Here is a 13,650-nt window from a genome sequence, read left to right as displayed (position 1 = left end):
GACTGTTTTTGGCATTGGAAGCAAAGTTGATAAGATTGTCCATTGTCCAAAAAGTACACAACTGTGTACTTTTTTGTGATATTTAATGAATTCCTAAACATTACACTATTACAAAAACAAACCATACTGTTACCAAAAAAAGAGCATTAAAAAGGCTTTATTTGAGAAAAGTCAGGCACGTGTTAACAAAACATAGTTGATCCCATAACACAGGTAATGTAACATTATGTTTCAACAGCATGGAAATAGTTAGATGTGGACATGATTGGTCAAAGGACAGTTGATTTGTAAGTAATGGTAGTGCAATGTATCTGTTTGTTGGTTGCTCTTCTAAAAACAGGTCTACAACAAGATCAGTAAGAAAATACACATGGCAATTTTGGGGTTGAGTGTGGGAAGTGTGGTAAAAGTGCCCGAATCACGGAGGGCTGGGTGAGGCACCACATGCTCCGTGGTTGTCACTAGTTTTTTTCCTGGCAGGAATGGAAAGTGCAAGATTTCTCCAGATCTGTTGGGAACAGAAAAAGACCAAAAAAGAAGTTACAGACACATATTTATGCTGTATGTGATGTGTCTTTGATACAGAGGTACACTTTCCAAGTTAATCTCTATACTGTCACATTACTCTTGATTTGACCAACAGTAGTACAAACCTGGAGTGGTGTCACCGCACTGTCTGAGCGAATCCATGGCAGTCATGTACTCTGCTCCCAAAAACGTGTCGTAGCTTGTTCCAACGGGGACCGTCTGGAGACACTTAGTGGAGTCCTTGAAGAGGAGGTTCTTTCCTGATTCTGACTTGAACATGCCGAATGAGCCATCAACGACACTGGCACCAAATCTGGCCTGTGAAGAGAAATAAAAAGAAGATTTAAATTATTCCTTTGATCTAGTAATTTAGACATCCATATCAAGGTCGGAAAAAACAGGGGTTTAGGATAAAACATGCTGTTAAAAGTGAGGAAAAATGCCCTTTTTTAACTTTTACCCTGTATTTTATATCTCATCACTGACCTGCTGTGCCAAGAGGATGCTAACAACCTCGTTGTGGCTCTCTGGACGAGTCACCACAGCGTGGGCGGGCACGACAGCCAGGTGACAAGATTCATAATCGGTGACTGGCACTGGACTCTTCCCCGGGCAGATCAGCTGGTAGTCGGCCTGGGTGACTTTAACAAGAAGAGTAGCAAGAATTTTATAGTTTTATACGAAACGAAACAGTCGCAGTTTAGATGTAAACAGGTCAGTGTCAGCATCTTACGTTCACTGTCTAGAATGGTTGTGTGTTTGATGAAGGCAACATCGCCGGCATCGGCAACCAGACATCTATAATGATATGAAAAACACAATTTAGGCAATATGAAGATGGGGTTTCCACCCTGAACAGGGTGAACTGGAAGAGTAGTTAGAGGAATAGTTTGCCATCTTTGGAAATACATGTATTTGCTTTGTCAGATGAGAACATTGATACCAGTTTTATGTCGGAGTGCTGAGTAAAGAGCTGGAGTTGGAAGGCAGTTAGGTTAGCTTAGCTTAGCATAAAGACTGACACAGGGGGAAACAGTTAACCTGGCTCTCTTCAAAAGTTAGAAAATAGGCCTGAAATAACAATGTATCTTGTTTATTTAAGCCAAAGAGAAATCTAAGTGTAAAAACAATTTTTGGGGGGTTTTAAGGGGGAGTTTGCGCCATTACTATTTCTTGAAAGTTCTAAAACCACAAATTGCCATTTTTACATGTTCGTCAAACAAATCAGATACAGATGATTAGTGAGTTTTAAAATCACTGGTAGAACTTTGTTGAGAGCCATGCTAGTTGTTTCCATCTGCATACAGTCTTTGTGCTAATTTAGGCCTCCTGGCTCCAGCTCATAAACCTAGCACACAGACATGAAAGAGGTATCAACCTCAGAAAGAAAGCGAATGTGCGCATTTCCCCAAGTGTCAAACTATTCTTTGAACATACGCGCATTTAAAATTGCACTGTTGCATCCTACTTCAAGGCTCCAGCGTAGCCGTAGTACTGCTCTTCAGAACTGGCTTTGCACTTGAACTCGTCTCCCACAGCTTTGCCGCTGCCGACGCAATTAGAACAGAACAGAGAGCTGGGGTCTGCTCCGGGAGCACAGCCGCTACTGAAGAACGTGGCTGAGGAGAGGAGGGGATAGAACGTGTTGGTGTTACACTCAGTGTGTGGAAAAGGCAACCATGTCTCCTAAAAATATATTGCTACACTAAGGAATAATGTTTTTCTTGTTAAATATTTCTTTACTTAAACTTTACCAAGTGCTTTGAGTTGCCTAAACATGCTGCAACCATGAAAGAATGGTGTTGCTACAGGTGGACTTTGTAATTAAATATGGAAACATTTTGCAACTTTGCATACTGTGCGGTCACTGAAACATTTCCTCGTATGGTTGATAGGAAACAGAATCTTGGCGGCATTGCGTTTCTTTCCTCACATATTTGCGATTTTTCAAGAGAAGATGCACACAGTCACTTACTGAAGTTACAGCTACCGGTCTGTTTGTGTATTAGACCCATGGGGACGTTCCAGCCAGCAGTTCTGCCGACGCCTGTGTGGCAAGACTTCTTGCCCTGCAGGGTTTCCCAGGTCAACCCTGAACTCTTCTTTACCACAGCAACAGCATAGTAAGAGGAGGCTGTGGCTACAGGAGTGAAAGTACAGAAGGATGGGAATCAAAAAACTATCCGTCGGACAATTATCAGTATTCATTTATTTAATTTAAATTCTTAAAGCTGTGAGATGCACACACATATTCTACTCCGTAATTTACAAACAATTTCCACAAAGTGTTCTGGAAAGAACGGTATCATTTGTTACTTGAGAAATACAGTGTTCCATTGTTACACTTCCATATTAATCAATTCCATGTAAACTGTTTAGCCAGTACACAGCAGGTGAGCTGAACATGCCAACATGTGAAGTCTGTGTGCAGTGAAGCATACAACTCAAAATATATGGAGAATAAAGTTTCTATTATTAATTATTTAATTAAATTCAAATGGAGTTTCTCTGTCAAGACAATTCCTATTTTTCTCATAAGCACCAAATTACGTAGCTCTTTTCCAGAAAACTTCCCCAGAAATGATTCCGAAATGAACACATAAACATCAAAGTGATATCAACTCAATGTTGTCTAGGATTTTTGCAATTGTCATATATACAGTTTTCTTTCGATGGTCCTCAAGGCTGCATTACAGCCAAATCACTCACTTGTCTAACCTAGTTTCTAAGTACTAAACATATGTTGTTTTGTTTTAATGTAGGTGATGTCTTAACGTTTGATTTAGTCTATAATTACCTGCAGGGGTGGTGCACAGCTCTGTGGAGAGAGACAGAGATTCAAATATTGCTCATGTAGAAAAGGTGAAATACATTGTGTGGCATGGGGTCTGTGCTATCCCAGCCTCCCACCTTGGCTGTACTGCTCCACCATAGCAGGAACCAGACCACACTTCCCAGCGGTGTACACCTGTCCTCCATCTACTGCCATTGCGTCAGCCTCTTTACTCTACAGGATAACAGAGCGATAACAGATAATCACAGACAAATGCCACAAAACTGAACAAAGAGAAATTTCAAGGTTGTGATGGAAGACTGTTTTACCATAATCTTTTTCAGGCACTCTTCAACTGTGAGGGCATTCTGGCACTCAATGGCGGTGTTGACATCATCCACACTATTGATGCTCCACGTGTCGCACTTGCTCGTCTCAGCGTGGCCCACAGCACACCATTTAATGGCAGTGGATGTAGTGCCAGTCGACTCTGGAGAGTGAAGTACAACCATAAACCAGGGTCTGCAGTCTAACGTTTGAGTTTGCGCAAAGATTAATATGTATGTTTTTATCTTGCTTCTGTTAAAAGTACCTTTCTTAAGGGAACGGATGACGCTCGTGTATCCAGCACCCAAATACAGGAAGGAATCGATGTTTGCGGGCAGCCGCACCAGCTTCACTGTTGAGTCTTTGAACATCAGGTTTTTGGCAGGTGCATAGGCTTCAGAGGACAAGAGGCCAAACTCCTGAAAAGACAAAAAGTAGGTTCGCTCATTATGTAAGCCCACAAGTTACATGTTTAAATGAATCACTTTATATCGAGATTTACTGTATTTCTCAACGGTGCCACTCACTCTTTGCGCAGTACAAATATTTAGTATCATACCAGTAATGATTGGAGAGTATTCCAGATTAAATCAGTCAGATCTGAGTCCTTGCGGCTGACAACAGCATGAGCTGGTACTTTGGACAGGGAGCAGCTTTTATAGTCGTCAATGGGCGCCCTGGTGTTATCTTTACACAGCAGCTCGTAGTTGGCCTTCTCCGAATCTGAAAGTGTGCCACAATAATAAAACAAAAGTTCTTACAATCTTCCACTTCTAAACAATCATTTTACCCATCTTCTCCCTCCCACATTTTATTAAAGTCAAACTCTATGGTTCATCAAAGGAGTACTTTGTTTATAGATATTTTGGGCAAATGACACACATATTGTATTAGTTGTGGCAGTTATAACCAAGAGTGAGAATCTGAGCTGTGATGTTGAATACAAGTGTAATACAACAGTAAAACAGCCTCATATGAGTATGATACAGGCTTATATTTTGCGGCTAATATATATATATATTTATATATAATAAATAGTTAAAGAGGGATCCATCTACAAGAGAGAATTGGCTTGGTTTTAAGATGGACAGAATAGATTATATATATCAGTTTGAACAATGAAAATGGGGACTGGTTCCTTGTTTTTCCTCCCTTTGCCTTCTTAATCATGTAATTTACATAAAAAGCTGCTCTCCATAGTATCCAGTGAATGTGATATATATGTCATGATGCCCGACAAAAGGGCTGTTGCTTGCTTTGTTGTAATTGAGAAATATAAAAACATCTTATTTAATAAAAATTATATGGTATATTATCTAATGAAATGTAAAAGCCATGAAGATTAGGGCATTTAACTAGTCTCAGACTGCAGCTTTGATAAAACTGACCAGTTTACATTACATTACTATCAGTCCATGGTTCATATGAGAATAGATGACCGTGTGATACTGACCTGGTACAGTGAGGTGCTTCACAAAAGCCACGTCTCCAGCGCCGTCCTTCAGGCACCTATTAAGAAGACCAGTCGACAGGTACATCAACATCAGTGGTTTGTTTGTTACCAACAGTATAGTGTATTTCCACTGGGTTGAAGAAGGCATCAAATTAGATTAAAAATGTCACAGGATGGATCTGTGGTCATATTTGGAAGATAAATGTGCAGAGGTTGATAGAGGACAGATCAGAGACTAATACTGACTGGAAGGCTCCGCTGTAGTCGTAGTAAGGCTCTTTGTTGGACTTGGAGCAGTCGCCAGTGCACAGTTCACACAGTTTGCCGCCACTGGGTGCCCCCGGGGCACAGCTGGAATGGAAGTAGTTGCTCACCGCTGCGAAACAAAAAGCCGATCCGTGGCAAAGATTTTAGAAACAGTAAGTTAAAGTTAGTCCCAGTCCCTGTAAAGCAGCTCCACCACCCACAACGTTAAGACAGACTGACCAGAATCCATAAATAAAGTCTCAATATTACTATTTATTATTTGCATCTTTCCTACTTATTAGTCAACTGCTCTTTTGCCAACATGAAGCTGTTTTAAATAACATAATATTTGAGTTGGCGTTAAAGTAAAGGCCAAGAAAACATTATTATGTTAAAGGGATAGTATGCCATTTTGGGAAATGGGATTATTCGCTTTCTTGCCGAGAGTTAGACGAGGAGATTGATACCACTCTCAGATCTGTAAATCTGTATATATGAAGCTACGGCCAGCAGCCAGTATAAAGACTGGAAAGACTTTGTGGTTTTACAGGAGGTTATATGTGCCAGACTTTCTTGTCTGGGGGTGATCATAACTTTGTGTTACTTCCTGCAGTTATAGCTTGTCTTTTTTACACCTTTGTACAGATTAAACAAATAAAATGTGTCAGTTGGTGAGCTTTAGAGGTGCTGCTGGGTGAATTTTGGACAGAGCCGTTGTCCCCTGTTTCTAACCTTTATGCTAAGCTAAGCTAACTGGCAGCTGGCTGTAGCTTCATATTTAACTGATACTAGAATACAAATAATGAGATGAGTGTCCTCAATGGCAGCTGCAGCTCTGACCAAACATACTAATTGTTATTTTCAACTGTTTATCCTTTGACACAGCTAATGCCCACATTTCCCACCGTGATCAGCGGTGACATGGACACGTAGTAACCTTTATTTGAGGATTGTGCTTAACATTTAGTGTAACTTACCCTCCTCAACAGGTTTGTCTTCAACGCCTTCCCACTGAATCAAATTCATGGACACCAGAGTTCCTATGGGGATGTTCCAGCCTGCAGATTTGCCAAACCCAGTGTGGCAGGATTTCTTCCCCTGGAGTTCATTAAACTTAAATGTAGTGCCCTTCTTCACCACAGCAACAGCGTAGTAACAGGTCTCCGAAGCTGGAAGTATGCAGAACAATTGTGAGCGAAAAAGTTAAAAACATGTAGCTCATTTAAAATGCTATAAGAAATCCTGTCTCGTGGTCAGTAAAGACAGCTGATTGGTGAACATACAGGTGCCGTAGTCCTCAGCAATAATGGGCTGCAGGGCGTAGTTGTTCAGTCCAGCAATGTAGATGTCTCCTCCATCCAAAGTGGTGGCATCTGCCTCACCAGCCTGATGGAAAAAAAAAAAATAACCCACAAACTGTCATCAACCAGCAACACGATGTTTAATTTCTCCGACAGCTCCATGCATATTTTGTTCGTAGCTAAATGCAGAGGTGCAAAGTATCACATCTATTTAAGCACTGTACTTTGTTGCAAAGGTGAGATATGGGTAATTATCTTGAATGCTTTAATTCAATGCTACTTTATACTTATTATTTCAGGGGGAAATATTGCCGTTCTACATTTCTTTGATGGCTGCTGTTAATGGGTATTTCTCATATCTACAACATGTTACAAACAAAACATATTGATCAATGTCTAAAATGAAATGCAGCGTTGAAGGTTAAATGACCAAATAAAGCAGTTATCTCCACCTCAACCAGCTAATACATTCAGCTGCAGCTTACTTATACATGCATCACACATAAGGATAACATTATCAAATATTGCATAATAAGTATTTTTACTGTTGATACTTCATTTTTGCTAATAATAATGCGCTTGTTTGTATTCATTTACTCAAGTACTGAACAATTTTCAGGTACTTGTACTTTACTTGAGTAATTCCATTTTATCCACATTAGGTTTTCAGAGGGAAATATTGTACTTTTTACTCCATTACTTTTTTTCAGACAGCTATAATAAAAATATATTACAGATTGAGATTTGGCACGTTAAACATAAACATGAAGCACTATGATTGATAGAAGTGGTCAAACCTTTGCAAAGTACTCAAAAATAGCTCTATCTTGACCTGTTAGAAGACTAAAAGGTTGTTTACCCATTATTTCATCAGTAATAGGCTAATAATATAAATCATCTAACATATATATTAATGTAACGTTAGGGGCCATCCTGCATATAGTGTATACTATACTATACAAGTATATTATGTTAACACTTCAAAACGTATTTACTCATTAATATTTGAATGCACAAGCTTGTACTTGTAATGGAGTATTTTTACATTGTGGCGTTGATACTTCTACATAATGATCAGAATCCTTCCTCCTCCCATGATTTAACCATCACCAATAACATTTGCAACACCCATAGTCATTTCAAAAGGCTAAAAGATGAAAAATCAAACCGTAGACATGAGCTATGAAGAATCATTTTGTGATGAGCACATTTCATTGAGCGCGTGCTCTCCTCACTTTAATTGCAGTGATGCAGCCGATGGCGTTGTCCCTCTTTACGCAGGACAACGCCGGTGCTTTCATTTCAAGGGCCCCACATTTCTGAAGTTCTTTGTCCGACGTGACGCACCATTTCACCTTGGTGGCTGGGGCCGCGAACACGGCAGCTGCAAATGCAGATGGAAAAAAAAAATAAACAATGAATATGTGCTGAAAACGTTAAAACATGCCCGTGGAACAATATGAAATGTCCTTACCGAGGCATCCGAACAGCGCCACAAGGAGGAGAGTCTGCATGTTGGACGGCGGGGTCTCCAGGTCAGCAGAGCAGGCTGTCCGGGAGGCAGCTCGAGCTTTTATAGCAAACCTCTGACTGAGCTGGGGGGAAAAAAAAGAAAAGAAAAAACTTTGCTCAGGTTTCCTAATTTGTGCGTGCGTGTGTACTTTAGTGCGCTGGTCCATGAAACAGAGAGATTAGGCTACATATCCGAATTGTCCACATAATGGAAATTCACAGACTCCCCTTTGAAACTCTGAAATCCCACAGAGGACCAGAAAAAAAGAGTTAAATATGCCACAAAGCAAAAGGTAATTTAAGATTAAAAACATGATGGCATAATGCCAACTCATTCAAATTCTGTTCTACTTTCTGATTAGTTGTATTCGAAGTTTAACTTATTTCAGTTCATTGTTTTTCTGTTTATCACATATTTTTTATTTTGTATGGTGTGTTCACGTGCTTTGGGTTTTATTCGGAGACTTTGTTCAGATACTTTACTTTCGTAAAAGTAGTAACAATGTTACAAATAAAAAACAATCTAATACAAGTAAAAGTCCTGCGTTCAGAATGTCAGTTCAGTATAATCCGTCAGATTTACTTCAAGTATCAAAAGTATGTCACAGAAGGACTACTGTCATTGTTATATATATAATTATTATTAAAGTATTTTACTGAGAAAAGCTGCAGTGACCCACAGAAGAGTCGTGTTTACAGAGTCAATGTTGCCCAACACAAGAGCAAAGGTTCATCTTTTTTTTTTTTTAATTGCTCCATCTTTGTTCCTGTACACCAAATATTTAAATATCACACAATAACTTTCACAATAGATTGCATGTTTCACAATAGGCCTTGGGTGGCACAACTTTGGAATATCCAAAATGGGATACTGGACGAGTGGATAAAGGTTATGTTTTTACTGTGAGGACATTACTGTATTTTAACCATTATATCCTCATCCTTTTATCCCTTTACTTGCTTTGTGTGGCATGTGTCAAGAAACCAATTAGATATTTCTGGAGTAAGTAAAGTATATATTAATGTATTGGAAAATAATTACATTTACCGGAGCCCTGTCTGGTAATCCTGCCTCCAGAGCCGAACTCTTTGTGAGTCATAACTAATAGAAGCGACACTAAGATGTTCACAAGGTTTCTTTTTTTTAAATGAATGTTCACCACTTCCTTGTCTCTTCCCTCTCTGTCCATCTCTTTTACCTGCTGCTTTGTACTTTATTATTCTCTGTTCTTCTTTACATTTGTGATTTATTTATGTGCCATATGCACACTTGTGTAAACTAACAGTGTCTTATAAAAATACTTTTCCAAGTCAATGGGATTTACCAAAGGAAATAAATCAGTACTATACAAAAGCATAAATGAGATTCAGCTGTAGCAGAAGAAATGCAGATGCAGATATATCAGTGACTATGAAATCTGTCCGGAGTTACTCCAGACAGATTTTTCCTGAAAAGCAAATATTTGAACACAAAGCCTGAGTGGATTTTTCAGCAATAAAATGGGCCACTTCATGAATCCCGTGCGTACGTTTCTGTTCTATTCTGTGGGGAAAGTGGCATAAACAGGGCCCTGCTTTTATCACAGCCTCCAGATAAAGGATGCAGCTGCACTTAAGTTTATGAATGTGACTGACGCTGAGCTTAAATACCGCTGAGGCAAAACCTGTCAACATGTGGAAAATGGATTAAATCAGTGTTTACATTTTGTGAAGCATGCAGCTTATCAGGAGAACCAATGACATTCATATTCAGAGGATATAAACGTTGTTTATAGTGTGCATTACACAGCTTAACAGTCAAATAACACAGCCAAACCAGTGATCATCTTGAGTCTTTCAAAAGAGATACTTTTAGATGTGAAAACTGTAGCGTCATGCAACCACACTATATCTACGTTGTATTCAGGTTTTGGTCAAGCTACAGGTGGTAGGAAGCGCAGATATAGATATAGAGGGAGCACAGGTAAGAAAAAGCAGTTTAGTTTGAGGTTGTGATCGAGAATTTTCCCTAGTACATTTCTACTGTGACTTAGTTTATGTGCCTTACTCACTAACAAAGCTATATATGTGACATATGATTGTGTACCTCAGAGAGTGGTAACAACAGGACCATATGGGTTATCTCTGCCTTTGGCTTTGATAAGAGGAAGTATACTGAACGGGGGTGCAGTTTAACCGGAGAACGTTTAGGTGTGAAGATTCCCAGGGGTAATCGAGGGTAATAAAGACTCAGAAGAGGAAGGGGGTGACTGGAGGGGTCAATGGGGAGCTTGAAACTGCTGATCAATTGTTATACTGTAAATACCTGATGTTCCCTGTGCTGAGATGTCAGAAACGCTGCATCCTCTGCAGACTGAACTGGAGTCTGTATGACGGTGGAGCCTTCTCTGGCCAGAGAATAAATACTTGAAAGACAAACTTCTTTCCTCAATGTTTGTTGTTTCAGTATTCAGTATTATAGGACTCACTCTGTACTATTGAATAGTTTTTTTCCCCACCACAAGGTATTCTATGTCTGCTGGAGTGATTGGAAAAGTGCATTCAAATGTTTTTCAAAAAAGGGAATCCGCACATTACACAACGTTTTATTTGCAAAAATGCAATGTTGGTCAGGTGCCCGTGAAGTAGATGTTCCACAAAATGCCTTTTGTACTGAATCCTTACAGACTGTGTAACCCTGACCTCACTCAAACCCTAGCGGGACAAACCCACACCTCCGTCCTCTGAGATAAACCTGGCACTGAGTATACATAAACCTTTTTATCACACGAGTGACTGCAGCCCAAATTATAGGCCACTTTAAAAATCAGCAATAAAAAACTGACAATGTAGCAGATCCTTGACTTCAAGGTCTAGTGCCGGAACATGTTTACTGTGACAATGAGCCAGTCGTTCATTGCATGTAAGACTGAAAACAATGAAATGGGATAAAAGTGTGTTACAGTTTCCCACAAGCTCCTGTTAGCAACGTCCACCTGTCCATCAGTTTCCCACCGTAGCTCATCAAGTGACTGTTTTCCCCCTTTTGAAACCTGTTTTCTATCATATATCAGACCTAGTATATATAAGTATCCTCCTCTTTACCAGTTCTGTCTATGTTGCCTTGAATTATTTCTGGCCCAGTGTTCGCCCTCTTGCCTCATAGCCACTGGTTTTGTCTGCTCTCCGGCAGATTTAAGACTCTCTCATTATCTGCCTTGTGAGTCGGGCTTTGAGTCTTTATCCCTGTGACAGTTTCCTGAACCCTGGCAGATTACCGTGCCTTTGTCAATCTGTGCTGACACTTCACTCAGCAGCACTGCTGTAGTGACACCTCTTGATAACGCAGCCGGCAAGTCAATGACATCGCTGTCCTGTATGGCACAAGTAGACATTTGACGCATGTTTTATCTATAACGGGGTTTTTTTTTAATATATATTCTATATTATATTCTATATAAATATTCTACTCTTGTACTGTTTCTGTTCAAGTGAGCAGAAATTCTGCTGGAGGCAACAGACAAATTATATATGAGGTGAAGGATACAAGTTTTAGAAAACCACATGGATATGGATATTCAGGGTTATTAACAACTTTTAATATATATATATATATTTAACATTTTTCCAACCCATCTTCCTGAAATACCTCTGGGATTCTTGTGTCTGACTGACGGGGATTACGGTCCACAAGGCTGTCCTGACCGTGCTAAATCACAGAGCGGATAAGCTTATTATCAATGGTTGTTCTGCATACAGGGCAGGGGGTTAATAAGGCATTATAGGTTGGACACTACACACACATTTTCAGTCCGTTACGCTGGGCTCTGGGTGAGCCTTTTTTACGCTTTGGGCTCTGGTACATCTATAAGCAACTGCCTCTTCATATGAACTGAAAATATTGTTTAAAATACTGGCAAACCACTACATGAAAGAAAAGTGTTTCCAAAGGGAAGGGGTTTGTGTATTTTGCAGTTGAGTAAGATGTAAAAGTCGAGTGCAGGAGCGAGCCGTGACATTTTGTTCAGCCGGTGATGATTCATCTCGACACCCACACATGATGATAACACTCTTGATCAGCGCCTTTAAAAACAGTTTCTGGGGGGAAAAAACACACACACACATCTGGCTGATTAATCAGGAAACACAGAGAGAGTTGGTCCCAGTTGTTTATGATGGTATCATGTCATTCCCAGTGACGGCAGACATTTTGACTTATCGTGGCAGGAAAATGTTAACGGTGGCTCAGTCCTATAAGCCAGCATGCACAACACCAGGACCTCCCCTAAATGGAATGCACCTGTGTTTTTCCTGCTATGACATGTCACAATGTCTGCAATGAAAAAGGTCTATGGTGAGCTTTTACCACACCTGTGCAGTGGTAGCAAAAGTACTCTTTTCTTTCAGTAAAAAGTACTAATACACAGTGAAAAATACTCCATTTCAAGTGAAAGTCCTGTATTCAAAATCCTACTTAAATAAAAGCGTATTATCAACAAAATGTACTTAAAGTCTCATAAATAAAAGAACTGGTTATGTGGAAAAATGTAATTTAATGAAATATATATCATGACAATATTTGAATATTAACACATCGGTGCATAAGTAGCACATTAGCGTTGTAGCTGGTGGAGCTAGTTTAGTAGTTTAGTCCAGTGGCCCCCCCTCCAAACGGTCACAAGATAAATGTGAGGGGTCGTGAGTTGAATAATGGAGAACAAAAGATGAAACACCCCTAAATTCTGCCACATTTTTGCTTTTTTTAATGAAAAAGTGGACCACTTGACCTCGTTGGACCTGAAACAGTTATGATGATAATTAAACAATGTAAGAAGTTTGAGTCTTTCTTTGGTGGAATCACTCATGGACACAGCTTGTTCTGTAAAGGATCTCAAGCTAAACGAGTCAATCACTGGTTTCTTCATTAATAACGCATTGTATTCTAGGGGCTTATCAAAGATCGATTTTTATGTCAAATGTTTTTTTACCGACAATCTCAAAAGTAGCTAGTCTTTCTTTTTCCTGTCTGAAATGTTGTGGAGTAGAAGTATCAAATAGCAAAAAAATGGAATTACTCAAGCTAAGTACAAGTACCTCAACGTTGTACTAAAGTGCAGTTTGCACCAATATGTAGCTTGAAGCGCGAGACGAGGGTGACATTTATCTAGTGGATCAGGTCTTTCCTCTAGTTTGATCACATTGAATTTGGTCCCATTTGATCTGTAGGTACATCCAGCTGTTTGTTTGCAGGGTGGGAACGACTGCAAACAGATGTTATCGGGCAAGTCAGGTGATTCAAATCTGCCACAAACGTTACACGTTACACATTAACTTCAATTGACTTCTTTCTGAGAACTAGCCGACTGGTCCATGGATGACTGGGGTCAACATCCTCCTTGTGCAACCGACGAAACCTCAAACCCTGTAGGTCGTGAGGGGGCCCCCCCGTCCTGGTTACCTAATTAACCTTTAAGCTCTGATGAATACATTCAGCTTTCAAGTGAAATAAATGCAGGTTTCTACTGTTCGGT

At 39.8% G+C, this 13,650-nt stretch overlaps 1 protein-coding gene across 1 annotated transcript; it reads right to left on the bottom strand.

Annotated features, from left to right (window-relative positions):
- Window positions 1–147: 147 nt before the first annotated feature.
- On the bottom strand, window positions 148–8,174 carry tfa (transferrin-a). Its single transcript, XM_079173790.1, has 17 exons — window positions 8,103–8,174; window positions 7,864–8,012; window positions 6,611–6,713; window positions 6,305–6,496; window positions 5,328–5,457; window positions 5,082–5,137; window positions 4,188–4,351; window positions 3,894–4,047; window positions 3,631–3,791; window positions 3,439–3,535; window positions 3,326–3,346; window positions 2,504–2,668; window positions 1,997–2,147; window positions 1,262–1,326; window positions 1,015–1,169; window positions 654–846; window positions 148–508 (listed from the first exon to the last, which is right to left on the bottom strand). Exons 1-17 carry the CDS (start codon window positions 8,140–8,142, stop codon window positions 462–464), a joined length of 2,043 nt encoding a protein of 680 aa, XP_079029916.1. The 5' UTR covers window positions 8,143–8,174; the 3' UTR covers window positions 148–461.
- Window positions 8,175–13,650: the final 5,476 nt, after the last annotated feature.

The sequence above is a fragment of the Pholis gunnellus genome, assembly GCF_910591455.1.
Source record: "Pholis gunnellus genome assembly, chromosome: 14".
Lineage (NCBI taxonomy): Eukaryota > Metazoa > Chordata > Actinopteri > Perciformes > Pholidae > Pholis > Pholis gunnellus.
This window is presented reverse-complemented; position numbering and strand designations above follow the sequence as displayed.

Coding starts and splice junctions, on each gene's coding strand:
- tfa (XM_079173790.1), bottom strand. CDS start 8,142: ATGCAGACTCTCCTCCTTGTGGCGCTGTTCGGATGCCTCG. Junction 3,792..3,893: donor CATCCGTTCCCTTAAGAAAG/GTACTTTTAACA, acceptor TTCACTCTCCAG/AGTCGACTGGCACTACATCC. Junction 847..1,014: donor GCATCCTCTTGGCACAGCAG/GTCAGTGATGAG, acceptor TTCTCTTCACAG/GCCAGATTTGGTGCCAGTGT.